Source organism: Manis pentadactyla, chromosome 7 (assembly GCF_030020395.1).
Source record: "Manis pentadactyla isolate mManPen7 chromosome 7, mManPen7.hap1, whole genome shotgun sequence".
NCBI lineage: Eukaryota > Metazoa > Chordata > Mammalia > Pholidota > Manidae > Manis > Manis pentadactyla.
In genome coordinates, this window is record NC_080025.1 from 103,705,807 (window position 1) to 103,722,218 (window position 16,412).

Genomic DNA, 16,412 nt, shown 5'->3' on the forward strand with positions numbered 1-16,412 from the left:
AAAATTCTCCAGTTGTGGGAAAACAAGTACTTGTCATCTTCTTTGATTCTTAAAACTGTTTTTCCCATATGTAAAACACATATTCTATTTGAAAGCAGGTAAATATTACAAGTTAACAGAGAAGGTCTTGTGTTTGCAGAAGTGGAGACCCTCCCGCCTAGACTCAGAGGAGGGGAGGGTGGAGTACCATCTGCCAACGTCACCGGGAAGGCAGGGGTCTGCGGCACTTCCTGGAGGGTTGGGGAGAGGAGGACAGGCAGAAGGCGGGGGGTCTGCTGATAAACTGGTGTTGCCACCAACTGCAGAGAGCTCCAATGAGGAGAAGGCTGGAGCTTTCCTGAAATGGTGGCTCTGTTTCCTGCCTGGTAGCTACTCAGCATGGCCCATGAGAGGTGTCTCCATGGTTTCTTGTTCAATATGCACAGTAAGGCTCTGAGGTCAACTTAGACTCATTTCTAACAGATGGGGAAACTAAGGCTCAGATGGTGTTAGGGGCTGAATTGTTAAAAATCCATATTTTGAGGTCCTACTCCCCAATATCTCAGAATGTGACTTTATTTGGAGATAGGTCATTAAGTTAAAATGAAGTCATGAATTCGGGCGGGCCCTAATCCAATGTGACTGGGGTCCTTTAAGAAGAGGAGATGAGGACAGACACATACAAGTAAGACCACATGAAGACACAGGGAGAGGACAGTCATCTGCAAGCCAAGGAGAGAGGTCTTAGAAGGAACCAACTCTGTTCATGCCTTGATCTTGGACCTTTAGGCTCCAGAATCATGAGAAAGTAAGTCTGCTGTTTAAGCCACCCAGTTCGTGGGATTTTCTGGCAGCCCTAGCAGACTGATACAGATGGATTAGGTGACTTATCAAGGTCCAGCTGCTACTAGGTAGAGGAGCTAGGATCCAGACTCGAGTCTGACCCCAAGACCTGAGCTCTTCACCACCCCCACTGAAAGGAGGGCGGGGACCAAGGCTTTCCCCTTCAGGACCTCACCTGGGCTGCATTTGGTGCCGGGTTCCACTGCTGGCCAGCACCCTTATCTCCTTGTACTTTGGCAGCAGCTCCAGATCCCAGCAGCACACCCCAGCCCTCCTCCTTCCCTGCTGCTTCTGCGGGTGCAGCCCTGGGGGCCAGGATGCTAGACGAGGCCCCCGGGGACATCTCTCCAGAGCCTGGGAGAATGTGATGTTTGGAGATATGCTGTGGCTGACTCTGACTCTGAATCAGCTGCTGGAAAACTGAGGGGTCTGAACTCAGGGGCCTTGCTGTTGCTTCGCGGGTCCTTACCAGGAGCTGACACCTGTAGCCACGGCAACCAGGGAATGTGTTTTACACCTTCTGCTGGTCTTGCTCGAGTTTGAAAGCAGGGGGATGCCCCCTCCTCAGGCTCTTGAATGCAGCCCAGCCAGCTTCCTTTGGGTGTAGACGTAGGGAGCTGTAGGACTCTCAGCCGAGCCCTTCATCATCAGTGAGGAGCCTGAGCCCCAAGGCCCAAGGCTAGATAGAGCCAGGACCAGAGGCCAACCACTGCCCGCCACCCCACTTGGCTGGGGCTGGCCCAGGATAACTGTTTGCGCTCCCAAGCCCTGGGGCCCAGCCTCATCTCCTGGGGTCTACTGCAGGGTGGCGGCAGGGGGCTGCTTACCGGAGAGGTTGGTGAGGGTGGTGACTGCATGGCAGTACTGCTCCAGCAGTGCCCACAGGGGCTGGTCTCTGGGTGCTTGGCCTGGCCCGGCAGCCTGGGAGGTAGAAAGGGTGAGCATTAGGGGTCAATCCCTGGCTAGCCATCAACAGCACATGTCCGTTTCCCCTGTCCTCTTCTGTTACTCATCCCTTACACCTCGTACCGCTACCATACAGAAGGCATGATGACTGTGCACTAAGGAGGGTGTGTTATCATGAGTCATAAGAAATACATATTTGGTCATTCATAGGACCAAATATATGTTTCCCAGGTATTTTTGGTCTTCATCCACAGTTCCTGAAAACACTGCAGAGTGTTTTCACTTAAGGTGAAACTTAAAGGTGAAATGGGTGTTTGGTAGTGTTAATGAGAAACTTTTGGACCCCACCCAAGGGCAAGGCTGGAGGTTGTATCAGCCAATGGCCAATAAATTAGTCAGTCATGACCACGCAATGAAGCCCTCACAAAACCCCGGAGAAGAGCTTATTGCTTCTCCCAGATCCTGCTTCCCTGTTGGAGAGTGATCCGTGCCTGGGGAGCCAGAGCTCCTCCACGTGCCACCCAGCCAGGCCCCGAGCTTCAGGATAGAAGCTCCTTTACTGGAGACCTTGCCCTATTGTATCTCTTCATCTGGCTGTTAACTTGTATCCTTTACGGTATCCTTTATTAAACTGGTAAACATTAAGTGTTTTCCTGAGTTCTGTGAGCCACTCTAGCAAATTAATTGAACCTAAGGAGGGGGTTTTGTGGGAACCTTCAATCTGTAGCCAGCAGATCAGAAGTCCAGGTTAACTGCCTGGGGCTTGGGATTGGCATCTGGAGTTGGGGGTGGAGGGCAGTCTTGTAGCACGGAGCTCTTAACTGGGGAATCTGGTGCTGTTTCTGGGCCGACAGCATCAGAATTGAGTTGAGTTCTCAGACACCTTGCTGGTGTTTGAGAATTGCTTGGTGGTGTGTGTGTGGGGAGACCCCCATCCTCCCAACACTTTTGAATCAGGTCTGGGAACCCGAAAGGAGTTATAATACTGTTATACTGCCGTGTAACACTGTTATATAGAAGAAACACCATCACAGAGGGGAATGCCATGCCACACACTGGACAGCAGCCTGGCCAGGCCTGGAACCCCGAAAAGGCCTTAGAAGTGGTCACTGCATCTTGACTGCCAAGGTGGGAATCTGCTTTGTCCACCTCTCGTCCACTAAAGTTCTCCTCCTCAAGATGCGACATGCCCCATCTCCTTCTGTCAATAAAGCCAGGGGCAGGGTTTCCATCAGCTGTTCATTTATCCAACAAATATTTGTAAAATGCCTATTGTGTGTCTGCCTTGGTTGGGAGACCAAATGGATGTCCTTGGGGTGGTCACGGGCCAGGTAGGCTCCGCAGACTTAGAAGATGCAGAAAGGAAGTGAGGAGAGTGGATCATTTATTTAGGTTTGTTTCCTGGTCCCTTAGGTGAGCAGGCAGTTACAAGAATGGGTGTTAGCTTAATACTTGAGAGGGATACCTAACCTGGACTTGGGAAGACAGGGAAGGTCTCTGGAAGAGTGGCACTTTGGTGGCAAACAGAAAGATAGCAGGGCAAAAGGAAGGTATGACTGTTCCACAGGGCACCCAGCAGGGAACAGATGTGGTTGTTGCAACAATGGCAATTCCACCCAAAAGACAAAACCCACCCATGTTCACATCTGAAAAAATCATGGAGTGAGTGCAGGACATGGAGGGGTTAAAGTGGATGTGGTTATCTCTGCTCTTGAGGAAATCACCTCTGGTGGGTAAGATGGATGGTGACTAACTTGTTAGAATGTCTACAATTTGCCGAGGAGGAATGGGGTAGCATCATCACAGAGGAGGTCTTCCTGATGTGGGCTTTGAAGGTTCAGTAAGAGTGTTTGCCCAGCTAATAAGGGTGGTGCCAGTAAGGACATCATAGTACAGTGTGTGCAAAGGCAGAGAGGCTGGTAAATGCACGGTGTGAGACTGAACCAGTGTAACGCATAATAAAATTCTAACTCTTGTCCCCTATTCCTCCTAAGGGTACCATTTTTCCTACTGTGTTTGTGCATGTGTGTATGCATTTTGCTTCCGTTCCAACCCTGACATTCCTGATTCTGGGACTCTAGAAGTCATTGCCCTATTAGTGGGCAGCCCCTCCCCTCTTCCCTGCCTGTCAGATGTTCCCTCCCAGCAACTGGGTCAATGTTTGCCCCAGGATGTCCCCAGGGCCAGAGCCTGACAGCCCTCAAATATCACATTCCCGTTGCTGTATCAGGCTCAGTCCATTTCCTGTGCCGGGGCTGGTGGCCACACACTTAGCTTTCCCACACTGGTCTGGAGTTCCTCACTAACGACCCTGCCTGGTCAGCTAGGAGAGTGCTGCCCGCTGCTCCCTGGAGAGGAGCAGTTACAGGCACCACCATGCCTGGGGTCTGCCAACTCTCTCTCGTAAGGCTGGGTATGGAAGGACATGCTGGGGAGCAGGGGCATGTGTAATATGTGGGTGTTCAGTGTGTGTGCAAGGTGTATGTGTGTGAGGTGTGCATTATGTCTGTGTAGCATGTGTGGTTGCGTGTGTGAGTGGTGTGTGTGTGTGTGTCAGGGGTGGTTCAGGGAATCCTCTGCCTGGACTCAGGCACTGTGAGGCTGTCCTTGAATCAGATGCTGTGGTTTGGGGCTGTGGCTGAGCCTCCTTGCTGAGCAAAGCACTGGGGCCCAGGTTGCTATGCTCAGAACTAATTTGTGCTATTTGCACCTGGGCAAAATGGGCGAGCAGATAGGAGGTGGTTTTCGAGTCATTCCCAGGCCTAGTCTCCTTCTCTAACTGCATTGGTCTGATAAGCTGGCACAGCTAGGGATGTTCATTCTCTTGAAGGGGCCAATTGGGTGGATTTCACTCAGTTCAAACCCACAACACACCCTAGAGATGCCTATTTGGTGCAGAGCTGCTGATGTTGCTGGTGGGTAGTCAGGGAGAACGGAGAAGAGGCCGCTACCCTGAGACCTCACATGATGGGCCAGGGAAAGCTGAGACGCGGCCCTGAGGGGTTACACACTAAGGCTGCGTGATAAGCTCTCAAGGCCAGCAGATTGCAAACATTCAGTGTTCAGGGCTCTGGGTTGCTGATTCTTGGCTCTGTGTCCAAGTTACTTTGCTTCTCTGAGCCTTGCTCTCCTCATCTTCAAAACGGAGATAATACAAACCCTGTAGGGTTTTGGTGTGCATTAAACAAATTACTGTATGTCAAGAGCTTGGCATGTAGAAGGCATGTGTTGAATGGTAGCCCTTGCCAAGGACTTTAGGAGGGGTCCAGTTAGGGAGCTCAGATTTGGAAGAGTTCACATGCTGCTGTGGGGAGCTCAAGCCCTTCTCCTCCAGGAAAGCTTCCTAGAAACCCCATCCTCCTTCCCTTGCTCTCCAGCTAGTGTGGACCACCCCCCACACCCCGCCTCAACCTCAGCACCCCTCCAGTGGACACTGGGCTCCTGAGGACACAGCCCGTACCGCCTCACTGGTCTCACCCCTCAGCAGTGCTGCAAGAGCGCTGGGTGAGGAAACTGAAGGCCCCATGGAGGACTGGACATTGCGGCAGAGCCCAAAGGGACAGACGGACTTGGTCTGAGGTAGGGTGACAGGTAAGAAGAGCAGAAAGGGATCCTAGGGGCAGGAGCTAAGAAGCAAAGCCTCAGAGGCAGGAAAGCACAGGGCCTGCTCAGATAGCAGGGAGCCTCAGATTTAGGGGTACCAGTAAGAGGGTCCCACAGGGAGGAGACAGGTAGGAAGGACAGGTGCTTTGATGTGAAGTCAGCACTTACTACATGCCCAGTCAGAGCTCCAAGTGCTTTACAAACTGCTCATCTAATCCTCACAGCAGCTTGTAAAGTAACTGTGAATAACCTCATTTTATAGATGAGGCAGCAGAGGCTCAGAGAGGCAAAGTCACCTCCTGAGGTCACACAGCAGGCAGGGGGCTGAGGTAGGATTGGTCAGACAGTCGGGCAGATTATGGCTTGTTCTGGGTCCTAGCTGAGGAAGTGAAAGCCTGTGGCCCACAGATGCTGAGAGGACCCTAGCCCCAAACAGGGTGGCCAAGGGGCCAGAAGGCTGCTCAAGTAAGAAGCCACTCTCACCAGTAGAGTGTGGGCCTGTCTCCGCACCAGTGGAGAGCTGGGTCACAAATGAAGTGAACGCTGACCCAGCAAGCTGGGAAGGGAGTTGCACAAGACAGATGAGAATTTTGGATTCTATTTCTTATTCTGAGGCCCCTGGAGACTCCATTATGCTCTCTCTCTCTCTTTTTTTTTTTTTCGGTATCATTAATCTACAATTACATGAGGAACATTATGTTTACTAGGCTCCCCCCTTCACCAAGTCCCCCGGACATACCCCTTCACAGTCACTGTCCATCAGTGTAGTAAGATGCTGTAAAATCACTACTTGTCTTCTCTGTGTTGTAGAGCCTGCCCTGTACCCCCCACAAACATTATACATGCTAATCGTAATGCCCCCTTTCTTTTTCCCCGCCCTTATCCCTCCCTTCCCACCTGTCCTCCCCAGTCCCTTTCCCTTTGGTAACTGTTAGTCCATTCGTGGGTTCTGTGATTCTGCTGCATTATGCTCTTCTGTGCAGTGGACAACTTGGGCTTCTGTACTGATCACTTCTTGGCTGTCCTAGGGGAAGAGAGCTGTCCCCCATCTCTCACCCATGGCCCATAAAACCACAGGTTGCTAGAGCTCAGGGCCCACATCTCTCTGATTCCTATCTGTGACTCCAGTTCCCAGTCCAGAGCCTGGTACATAGCAGGTGCTCGATAAATGTTTGCTGGCTAGCTGGCTGGCTGAGACCACAGCCACCTCAGCCAGGTAGAGCTGAACCCATACCTCTATTTCTGGGAGCTCAGGTTCTGGGCTTTTCCTGCTTGTCAGATTTCTCTCTCTCTGAGTTATCACTTTGAGGCCAGCCTGGGTCCTGGTTCCAGCTTCTGTGTGCCTGGAATTGGAAGCCCTCACCTTAGAAGAGGGCAGGGGAGGAGGCAGCAAGTCAGAGCCAAGAGGCCAGTGGCTCTTCCACCGCCTTGGGGCCTGTCCAGGCAGAACCTGTGCCCAAGGGCCAGCCAGGTCTCAAAGGTGCCATCTCCCTGGAGCCAGGGGGTCTGGCCTCACTGAGTGCTCCCTCATGGCCTGGCAACAAAGCTTCCTCTAAATTTAGCCCTTGGTCTAAGCCTTGGAGATTTACGGGACCACAGTTCCTGTGGCTGGGCTGCCATCACCAGAGGGAATGGGATGAGCACCCTTTCTGTCCAAGGTCAGAGAGGACGCCTCTGGGAGGGAGAGGATTCCTTCGCACTGTTGTCTTTCATTCACTGGTTTCACTGGGCCTGAGCAAGGGCTAGAGGAGGAAAAATTCAGGCCCTGCCTTAGGGGAAGGAGGAGGGGGAGAAGAGGGGAGACAGGGAAGGATGGGGAGGAGGGAGAAGAGGAGGAGACAGAGTTTGGGTCCTGAGCAGGCACAGAGGAGGCAGTACCAGAGCTGAGGCTGGTGGAGGTAGAGGGTGGAGGATTGGATGTCATATGAGGGAAGTAGGTGATGGTTTTCTGGAGCGTCTGGGAGCAGATTCCTGTGGGGGGAGACTTTAGAAATCTGGTTCTAACTTATCAGGACCCCGAATGAGGGTCCCAAGAGCTGGCAGACCCTCCCATCTCTGAGGTTCCAGCACGTTCCTCTTCCTAAGATGCCCCTCTCTCCCATGTAGTCCTAATATAGCCACCAGCTTGCCTGAAGAAATGGTTCTCTCTCACCTCTGAAAGCCTGCGGCTCTTCTGTCTCTCTCCCCTTACCTGCGCCAAGCCCTGGGCCCTGTATATAGGTGTCCAGGGGTAAGAGGATGGGAGAAGGGGGCCAGGGAGGGAGAGAGGAAGGGAAGTACCATGGCCCAGTAAAGGGAGAGGGAGCTGGTCAGCAGGAGATCCTGACACAGGTCACTAGGCTTAAAATTACCTACCTAATTACAACTCACATAACATCCAGTTTGCCTAAAAGTCACCCCTTTCTGATTTGTTTCAGCATCTGAGCGTCCTAATTTAATTTTTGTAAAGGAAAGGAAGGGAATCTGCAGTCAGGCTGCCTGATTTGTATGCTTGCCCTGCCACTATCAGATGAGTGACCTGAGCTTGCCTTAGTTTCCTCATCGGTGAAATGGGGATAACGATGGTCTTATCTGCTAGGGTCATTGTGAAGCTTTAAATAGGTCATGCATATCAGTGCTCAGAACAGTGCCAGCCCTGGTAAGCCCTATGCAGATGATAAATAGAACAAACAACATAAGCTTATTGAATAATCTGTCCTTCCCTCTGGCAGATTTGAAGAGACATCTTAAAAAAATTAGAATCTTGAATGAAGTGACTTTAGGCAAACTGGCAGAGAAGTCCTAATAATGGTTAGAAATAGATAAAGTAGAAAATGACAGCTAAGAGGATACAGTAATTTGTTAAGTGTTATGAATTTGAGAGTTACTGGGAACACAAATTAAGTAAGCAGTGCCCTCAGACAAATCGGTTATTTAAAAAATACTCAAACATCAACAAAGCAGCAGAAACAGACTACATTAGCTGATCAGGTTGGAAAACACTCAGAAAGTAATTGCATTTGGGGGAAAAGTTATTTGATGAATTAATGTCTGGCAAGTGGCCCTTGAGCCCTTGCCCCTGCCCTGCAGACCCTGGGTGTGTGTGGGAGTGTGTGTGCAGCGCCCTGGCCTTGGTCTTGGGGATGCCTGTGGTTAGGGAGGGTTCAGGCTTCAGGATGTAGGGGCTTCTCTTTGCTGAGCCTTCACAGGACAGATGGCCCCACCAGAAGCCAGGGCTCAAGGCAAGAGGCCTCAGGTGTGCTGTCCCTAAGACCCTGTCAGGGGATGCATATCAGTGCTCAGGCTGCCCAGAGGTCCAAGGGGCTGGACCTGGCCAAGAGGGGCTGGTATACTACTGGGGTCTCAAAGAGGGGAGCCAACTAGATCAAAAGGTTAGAACTGAGGTTTTTGAAACCCAGCAGCCGTATTACTCAGCCGCACCAACCTTTCAGTCTGGAAATAACTGTTGCACCTTCCTGGTGTTCTAGGAAAGCACTAATCCACGGTGCCTGGTGCACAAGATAGGCTTCCTGATTACAATGCTGCCTCCTGAGGCAGTTCCCAGAAGCCTCAGAGGGCAGCCGGGTAGCACAGGGGAAAAGCTGGGCTCGTCCAGGCTCGAGTGGTGTGGGCGGGGCCAGGGCTAGAACTTTCACGTGCAAACCGGGTCAGGCCCCTCCCCTACTTAGTGGCTCTCTGGGCCTTGCGTTGGAAATCAGATCTCACCAGGAGTCACTGTGCCCCCTCCGCCCCCCACCCCCACCCCCGCAGCCTCACACCAGCTCTTCTCAGGGTTGGGGCTCAGGGCCTTCCCCTTCTTGCTCTCCCTTCAGCCTTCTAGGACTGTCTCATCTCCACCCTGTTATCCTGAACAGACATCTCCCCTACCCTTGTCAGAGGCTCTCCACACCTTTTTCTTAGTTCCAGCAACTGAGAGTTTGTAAATACACGCTTAATTCTTTGCCATTATTTTTTCCCGGCCAGTATCTTCTTCTAGGCTATCAACACCATAGGGTGGAAGCCATGGGCTGGTATTTCCACCCTTGTGTCCTCACCATGCGTGGTCCTCCTTAAATACTGGTTGAATACATGGAAGCCAGGCCCCTCCTGGATCACCTTTCATCCCCACTCCACCGCTGGCTCTGGGTCTCATATTGTCTTTTTAATGTAAGCAAAAAAAATCTCAGAATATTGGACAAGGACCCAGAAATGAATTCTGTTACCACGAAGACCCAGAGCAAGGAAGCCTTTTGGGCCAGAGAGACCACCAAGGCTTAGTTCCTCTTAACTGGTTCCATGCCTGTCTCAGGCTGAGGTCTTCCAGGGAGCTCAGGGCAGGGCCAGGGCTGACTCTGAGAGGAGTGCAGACTGTTGCCTCTGAGTTTCTGGGTTCTGATATCCCAGAACCCAGGATACCCTCCAAGAGACCCCTCCACGTGACCTGGCTGACACTGTGGGGTGTGAGAGGGAGGGGTGTGCCAATGAACCCCCACAACTTCCACCCACCCCAACAGAGCCTGCAATGCCATTAAAAGGGCTTGGCCACTGTCTGCCCACTGGGGCACTGAGCCCATGCTGCACGGTGTCCACCCCTTGCCATCCCCGTGCTTCCCACCAGAACTCCTTGGAGGGCAGGGCCCCTGGTGTCATCATGCTTTATCTTTAGTGCCTGGCACAAAACCATAGTTGAATTTACTGAGCACTTACTCAGTGCCAGGCAGGGGGCTAAGAGCTTTACTTTTATTATTTCAATTATTACTTATGACAACTGTGTTCTATAAGCACCAATGTCATCCTCATTTGACCAATGCACAAACCGAAGTTCAGAAATTCTGAGTAGCCTAAGGTCGCACACTAAGCAGCAGAGCAGGGAGTTTAATCAGGTCTATCTGCAGAGCCACTCCGCCCATCAGTGGGTGCTTGCTACCTTTCTGTTGAATGAATGAATCCTCTGTGTATATACAGGAATATTGACACCCAGGAAACGATTCCCAAGACTGGCCTTTCCCAGAACAGGAAAGGACCAGGCCTCCTGATTTCAGCCTCACTCTGTCACCTGCACTGTGCGGCTGCCGGGCCCCTCTTGGCCCTCTGAATCCTTTTAATGTCATGGCTCTTTATGAGATACAGCTGAGGACAGGTCATCCTCCCTCTCTGAGCCTCAGTTTCTCCATCTGTAAAATGGGGAGAAAGATTCCTCCATATCTGTTCTGGGACTCACTCCCTCCAACCTCACCCCTTCTTGCTCAGCTCTTTCTGTGTAGCCCCTCTTCTTTCCTCCACCCCAGCTACTACCCGCAGACCCCGACTCTGGCCAAAGGGCATAGGGGAGGGGCTGCGGGAGGGCGCCTACAACTCTGAGAAACCCTTAGCAAGGGTGGTGGTCCCAGTACTGCCTCTGCCCAGTCGCTCATTTGAAAAGGGCAGGGCTGGGGGTGGGGGCTAGCTGGTTCCAGGCACTGGGAGGAGGGTGGGAACAGGGCTGCAGGAGATGGGGGCAGCTCTCTGGTGGTCTGTTGGGAGAAAGGCCCAGAACTGGGGTGGGGGAGGAAGGAACTGGTGGCTCCTGCACAGGAGATGGATTGGAGACAGAACAGATAGGGGATAGGGGATTTCCGGACCCGAGGAAAGGCACGTCCTGGGCACGAGGGCGTCACCCAGAAGGAGCTGCTCATCCACAAGGATCTCCCTGTCCCATCCTAGCTGGTGTTAGTTCATCTCCCCTCCATCTGCTCACCTCATCCAGGCAGCGGATCTCCATCCCGTCATCTGACACAGGGATTCCCCAGCCCCACCCCGGCCAAGCCCTGAGACCTCCCCCACCCACTCAACCCAGCTGGACCGAGTGAGTCCGGGCCCAGTAACAGCACTGAGGTTCGCCCCCACCCGCCAAGTCAGAAACCACGGAGCTGCCGGCTCCTGCGCGCCCCACCCTGAGACCCGACTCCCACTCTCCGGACTTACTTTGAGCAGCTGCGGGAGGAGGCAGAGCAGCCAGAAGAGCGGGTGTGGGACGTGCGGGAGGCGCGGGGGTACCGCGGGACGTCCCATGGCCGCGGTGGCCGGGCACCAGAGCGCACCTCCGCAGCGCGGCGGTCCCGCCCCGCCTGCCCCTCCTCCAGCTGGAGCCCAGCCGGCCCCCTCCCTCCCCTCCGCCGGTGGCCAAGGTAGGGCCCCGGACAGGGGGTGCTCTCCTCCTCACCCTCAGGCGCCGGTGACACCGCCCACAGCCCGCCCCGCTCCAGGTTATTTACAGCGGATCCTGGGGAGCCTCTTCTGCCCCAGCAGCCCCGAGGCAAACTCCCTCCAACCTGCTTAGAAGGGGTTAATGTCTTATCTAGCCCTACACCTTTGCCTGGGTTGGAGCTATCCACTTTAGGCACCGAGGAAATGAGAAAGCGAGGAGAGGGCCTCCAGTAGGCTGGGTGGGTCTCATGGTTTATTCTAATGATCTGGTGAGCTTTTACCAGGCGCCAGTACCTATAGGGGCAATTTAAATTTGAATATGGAGCCTGGATTAAATAATAGTACTGTTCCTGTCCTGTATTTGCCAGTTTTGTTAACTGCACTGTGTTGTGGGTAGGTAGGAGAATGTTCTTGTTCTAGCAAGTACACAGCAGGGAGGTCCACACTAAATGGGCTTCGTGTTTCTAACATTTTCAAGTGGTTCAGAAATAAATACAGGTTCACAGAACAATAAAGCAAATGGGGCAAAATGTCAATAATCAGTAAATGTGGATGATGGGTATATGGCTATGCTTTGGATCATTCTTCCAACTTTTTAAATTTGAAGTAAAATGCTAAAAAAGATATTTAAAAAATCAGACAAGGAGAACAAATGCAGCAAAATCAGGCCCCGCCCAGAGATTCTGATTACATAGGGTGGGGCGGGGTCCAGGCTTTGGTGCATTTGGATGACTTGCGCAGGAGCCCTAGGGCTGGTCCAGCAGTGCAGGCTTTGGATGAGGACTGGTCCACCCTGGGGCGGGGTCAGGGCTCAGGGGCCACTAAAGCGGCCTCTAGAACTGTGCTAACAAGCTGGCCTGGTGTCCGGAGTTTAAAAGCTTAAGCAGCAGTTTCAGTCCCCTTAGGATCTGAAGAGAAAGCATCTGAGGAATGCGATTAGTGGGCACTGAGCTTTTCCCGTAGGTGCAGCCTTGGTGGGGGTGCAGACAAGGTGAGGACAGGCCCTGGAGAGCTCAGCCTGTTCAAGAAACTCAGACACCCTGTGTTCACTCTGAGCTCTCTGCCTGGGATACTTTTCTGACCCCTAGGTCCCCTTCCCCTCCACCTCTTCCTCCAGGTAGTCTTTCCTGACTGCACCAGCTCCCATGTCACACCCTCCCCAGAAATCTCACAGGCCTGAGTCTGAACCCGTGACTCTTCCTCCGTGTGGACTCTAACTGCCCCTTGGATGAGAGAGGTGGGTTTCCAACCACTTGGTGGGGACTGGACAGGGGGTGTGGGGTGTTGGGGAGAGGCACTTCCTGAGGGCAGAGCTTCCCCCTCCACACCCACCGCCCTTTCTGTTTCTTTCCACTTCCCTCCTCTGTTGCACTGTGCCTAGCTGCAAGGAAATCTTTACGGGAAAAGCTGAGGAAGAGTTGACCCAGTCTCCCTGATTTAAACAGCTGGAGACAGGGAGACCTTTACTCCAGATGAAGGAGTCAGTATGAGCAGAAGCAAGGGGCTATGCAAGTACAGGCTGGCCCGACAGGGGGTCTTGCTGGGGTGAGGACAGGGTAGGGGCAGGGAGTACAGGACAGGCTGGAAGGAAGCTAGGTCCACTCTAGTTCTAGAAGGGTGTGCAGTGCAGGCAAATAGGTGGTGTTCGACCTGATTCCTCCCTGGCAGGGCATTCTTATGCTTCCTGATAGATCCCTCCCCCAACCTGGAATGCTCTTAGGAGAACTGCTTATACACAGACTGGTTAAAAACAAACAACAATAAGAATTCATACAAAGCCCTTGAGTGTCTGGGATGTCCTCTGCACAGCCCTTCTCAACTTTCCGAGGCTGCTGGTGGTAGAAGAAAGCTTGCCTACTGTGATCTGGGCAGGCTCATACAAAATTGTTACTTAGAAGCTTGGTGTTCCTAAGGGCAGACTCCAAGGGCTGATGAGCCTTCTTCTTTTTGAAATGCCTTCAAGGTCCCTTTTGATTATGGGAGACAAATTCAGGGTGGTTTAAAAGGGAAGTGAGTGCTTTGCTTTGTGAAGTAAAATGGGTAAAATTCCTAGATTTAGGTTGGCATTCAAGATAAAGGAGGGGTACAAAGGCTTGGACCTGGGCTGGGGTTTGTCCCAGATTCTGGGAGAGAAAAGAGGGGACAAGGACTGCAGGGCTGGCCAGGTCCAAGGAGAAATGGGCTGAAAGGGCTTTCCTGAGGTGTGAATGAACATCAGTGAGCAGTCTTCACTATCCCTGCACCTTAGAAAAAGTCCACTGTGCTTGACAGTCTGTGTCCTGGTGCCTGGGGAATGAGGAGGAGGTATGTACCCATGTGAGGATAAAGGGCTGGAGAAGGCAGCTGCAGGCAGTGGCAGGGGTGCTGGACATTGTTTTGTCCATAATGGTCTTGTCCTTCTAAGAAATGCTCCATCCTCCACTCCAGTGTTTGTATCATCTTTTTAAAAAATTTTTTATCTTACTTCTGTAAGAGACCTTTTAGGTTTTTTTCCGTAATTTCATCCTCCCCCCATGAAATTTTAATACCACAGACATTCCGTATATCAAGTATGTACTCTGGTTCTTTGAAAGGCCACAAACCATTGTAATATCTAAGACAACTAACTACCTGCCAAAAACTGCTTCCTGCCTCCTTGAGAGTGCATGCTCTACTCCAATCATGTGATTTGATTGGCAGTGGGCTGCTGTGGGTCGGCCCAGTGCAATCTACCAGGCTGGGTAGGTGAGAGGGCCTCACCCCACTAGCTGGTTGGAACAGAACAGTAGATCTGAACTGGTTTAATCAGGGTCTTCCCCTGGGACTTTTTTAATTTTGGTGTCATTAATATACAATCACATGAGCAACATTGTGGTTACTAGATTCTCCCCATTATCAAGTCCCCACCACATACCGCATTACAGTCACTGTCCATCAGCATAGTAAGATGCTGTAGAGTCACCACTTGTCTTCTCTGTATTGCACAGCCCTGCCTGTGCCTCCCCCCACATTATACATGCTAATCGTAATGCCCCCTTTCTTCCCCCACCCCCTTATCCATCCCTTCCACCCATCCTCCCCAGTCCCTTTCCCTTTGGTAACTGTTAGTCCATTCTTGGGTTCTGTGAGTCTGCTACTATTTTGTTCCTTCAGTTTTTGCTTTGTTCTTATACTCTGCAGATGAGTGAAATCATTTGATACTTGTCTTCCTCTGCCTGGCTTATTTCACTGAGCATAATACCCTCCAGCTCCATCTATGTTTTTGCAAATGGGAGGATTTGTTTTCTTCTTATGGCTGAATAATATTCCATTGTGTATATGCACCACATCTTCTTCAACCACTCGTCTACTGATGGACACTTAGGTTGCTTCCATTTCTTGGCTATTGTAAACAGTGCTGTGATAAACATAGGGGTGCATATGTCTTTTTGAAACTGGGCTCCTGCATTCTTAGGGTAAATTCCTAGGAGTGGAATTCCTGGGTCAAATGGTACTTATATTTTTAGTTTTTTGAGGAACCTCCATACTGCTTTCCACAATAGTTGAACTAATTTACATTCCCACCAGCAGTGTAGGAGGGTTCCCCTTTCCCCACATCCTTGCCAACATTTGTTGTTGTTTGTCTTTTGGATGTTGGCCATCCTAACTGGTGTGAGGTGATATCTCATTGTGGTTTTAATTTGCATTTCTCTGATGTTAGCAATGTGGAGCATCTTTTCATGTGCCTGTTGGCCATCTGAATTTCTTCTTTGGAGAAGTGTCTGTTCAGATCCTCTGCCCATTTTTTAATCAGATTATTTGCTTTTTGTTTGTTAAGGTGTGTGAGCTCTTTATGTATTTTGGATGTCAACCCCTTATTGGATATATCATTTATGAATATATCCTTCCATACTGTAGGATGCCTTTTTATTACACTAATGGTGTCCTTTGCTGTACAGAAGCTTTTTAGTTTGATACAGTCCCACTTGTTTATTTTTTCTTTTGTTTCCCTTGCCCAGGTAGATACGTTCATGAAAAAGTTGCTCATGTTTATATTCAAGAAAGTTTTGCCTATGTTTTCTTCTAAGAATTTTATGGTTTCATGACTTACATTCAGGTCTTTGATCCATTTCGAGTTTGCTTTTGTGTATGGAGTTAGACAGTAATCCAGTTTCATTCTCTTACAGGTAGCTGTCCAGTTTTGCCAACACCAGCTGTTGAAGAGGCTGTCATTTCCCCATTGTATGTCCATGGCTCCTTTATTGTATATTAATTGACCATATATGCTTGGGTTAATATTTGGACTCTCTATTCTATTCCACTGGTCTATGGGTCTGTTCTTGTGCCAGTACCAAATTGTTTTGATTACTGTGGCTTTGTAGTAGAACTTGAAGTTGGGAAGTGAGATCTCCCCTGCTTTACTCTTCCTTCTCAGGATTGCTTTAGCTATTCAGGGTCTTTTGTGGTTCCATATGAAATTTAGAACTATTTGTTCCAGTTCATTGAAGAATGCTATTGGTATTTTGATAGGGTTTGCATTGAATCTATAGATTTCTTTAGGCAGGATGGCCATTTTGACAATATTAATTCTTCCTACCCAAGAGCATGGGATGAATTTCCATTTATGGCCTTTATTATGTTGAGGTACTTGCCCTCTATACCCAGTCCAGAAGGGGGTCTGAGGGAAAGGCAGGGCCTGCACCACCAAGGGGACATTAGCCAGACTCTATCTCCTCCTTTTTGGGGCCACCACAGCAATCCCACTTCTCATCTAGGGCTGAGACTGCTCAGACCACATACCGCAGCTCCCTGCCCACCTTATGCAGGCAACATCTTGTCCCCTAGCTTTATGCAGCCATCACCTTATTTTAGCCATGGTCACACCAATTTAGCTTTAGACTGCTTTTGCAATGCAATTTCAGAAAACAATTTTATGACACTGCTGAAAGAACAGGCAT

At 50.8% G+C, this 16,412-nt stretch overlaps 1 protein-coding gene and 1 long non-coding RNA gene across 5 annotated transcripts in view; one reads left to right on the top strand and one right to left on the bottom strand.

The window, feature by feature from the left end:
- The window catches only part of CRHR2 (corticotropin releasing hormone receptor 2), a 46,523-nt gene extending 35,051 nt beyond the window's left edge, over positions 1-11,472 (bottom strand). The window contains exons 1-2 of one of the 4 annotated variants that reach the window (XM_057504629.1): positions 11,275-11,472; positions 1,650-1,743 (exon numbers count right to left, since the gene is read on the bottom strand). In XM_057504629.1, the coding sequence (XP_057360612.1) occupies positions 1,650-1,743; positions 11,275-11,361 (181 nt within the window). In that variant the 5' untranslated portion in view covers positions 11,362-11,472. The remainder of the gene's footprint in view (positions 1-1,649; positions 1,744-11,274) is intronic. The other 3 variants (XM_036897391.2, XM_036897396.2, XM_036897395.2) reach the window with 3 other exon arrangements.
- Positions 11,473-11,550: 78 nt separating this feature from the next.
- Positions 11,551-16,412, top strand: part of LOC118918498 (uncharacterized) — a 37,258-nt gene continuing 32,396 nt past the window's right edge. The window contains exon 1 of the long non-coding RNA XR_008998523.1: positions 11,551-11,735. This is a non-coding gene — a long non-coding RNA (uncharacterized LOC118918498). The remainder of the gene's footprint in view (positions 11,736-16,412) is intronic.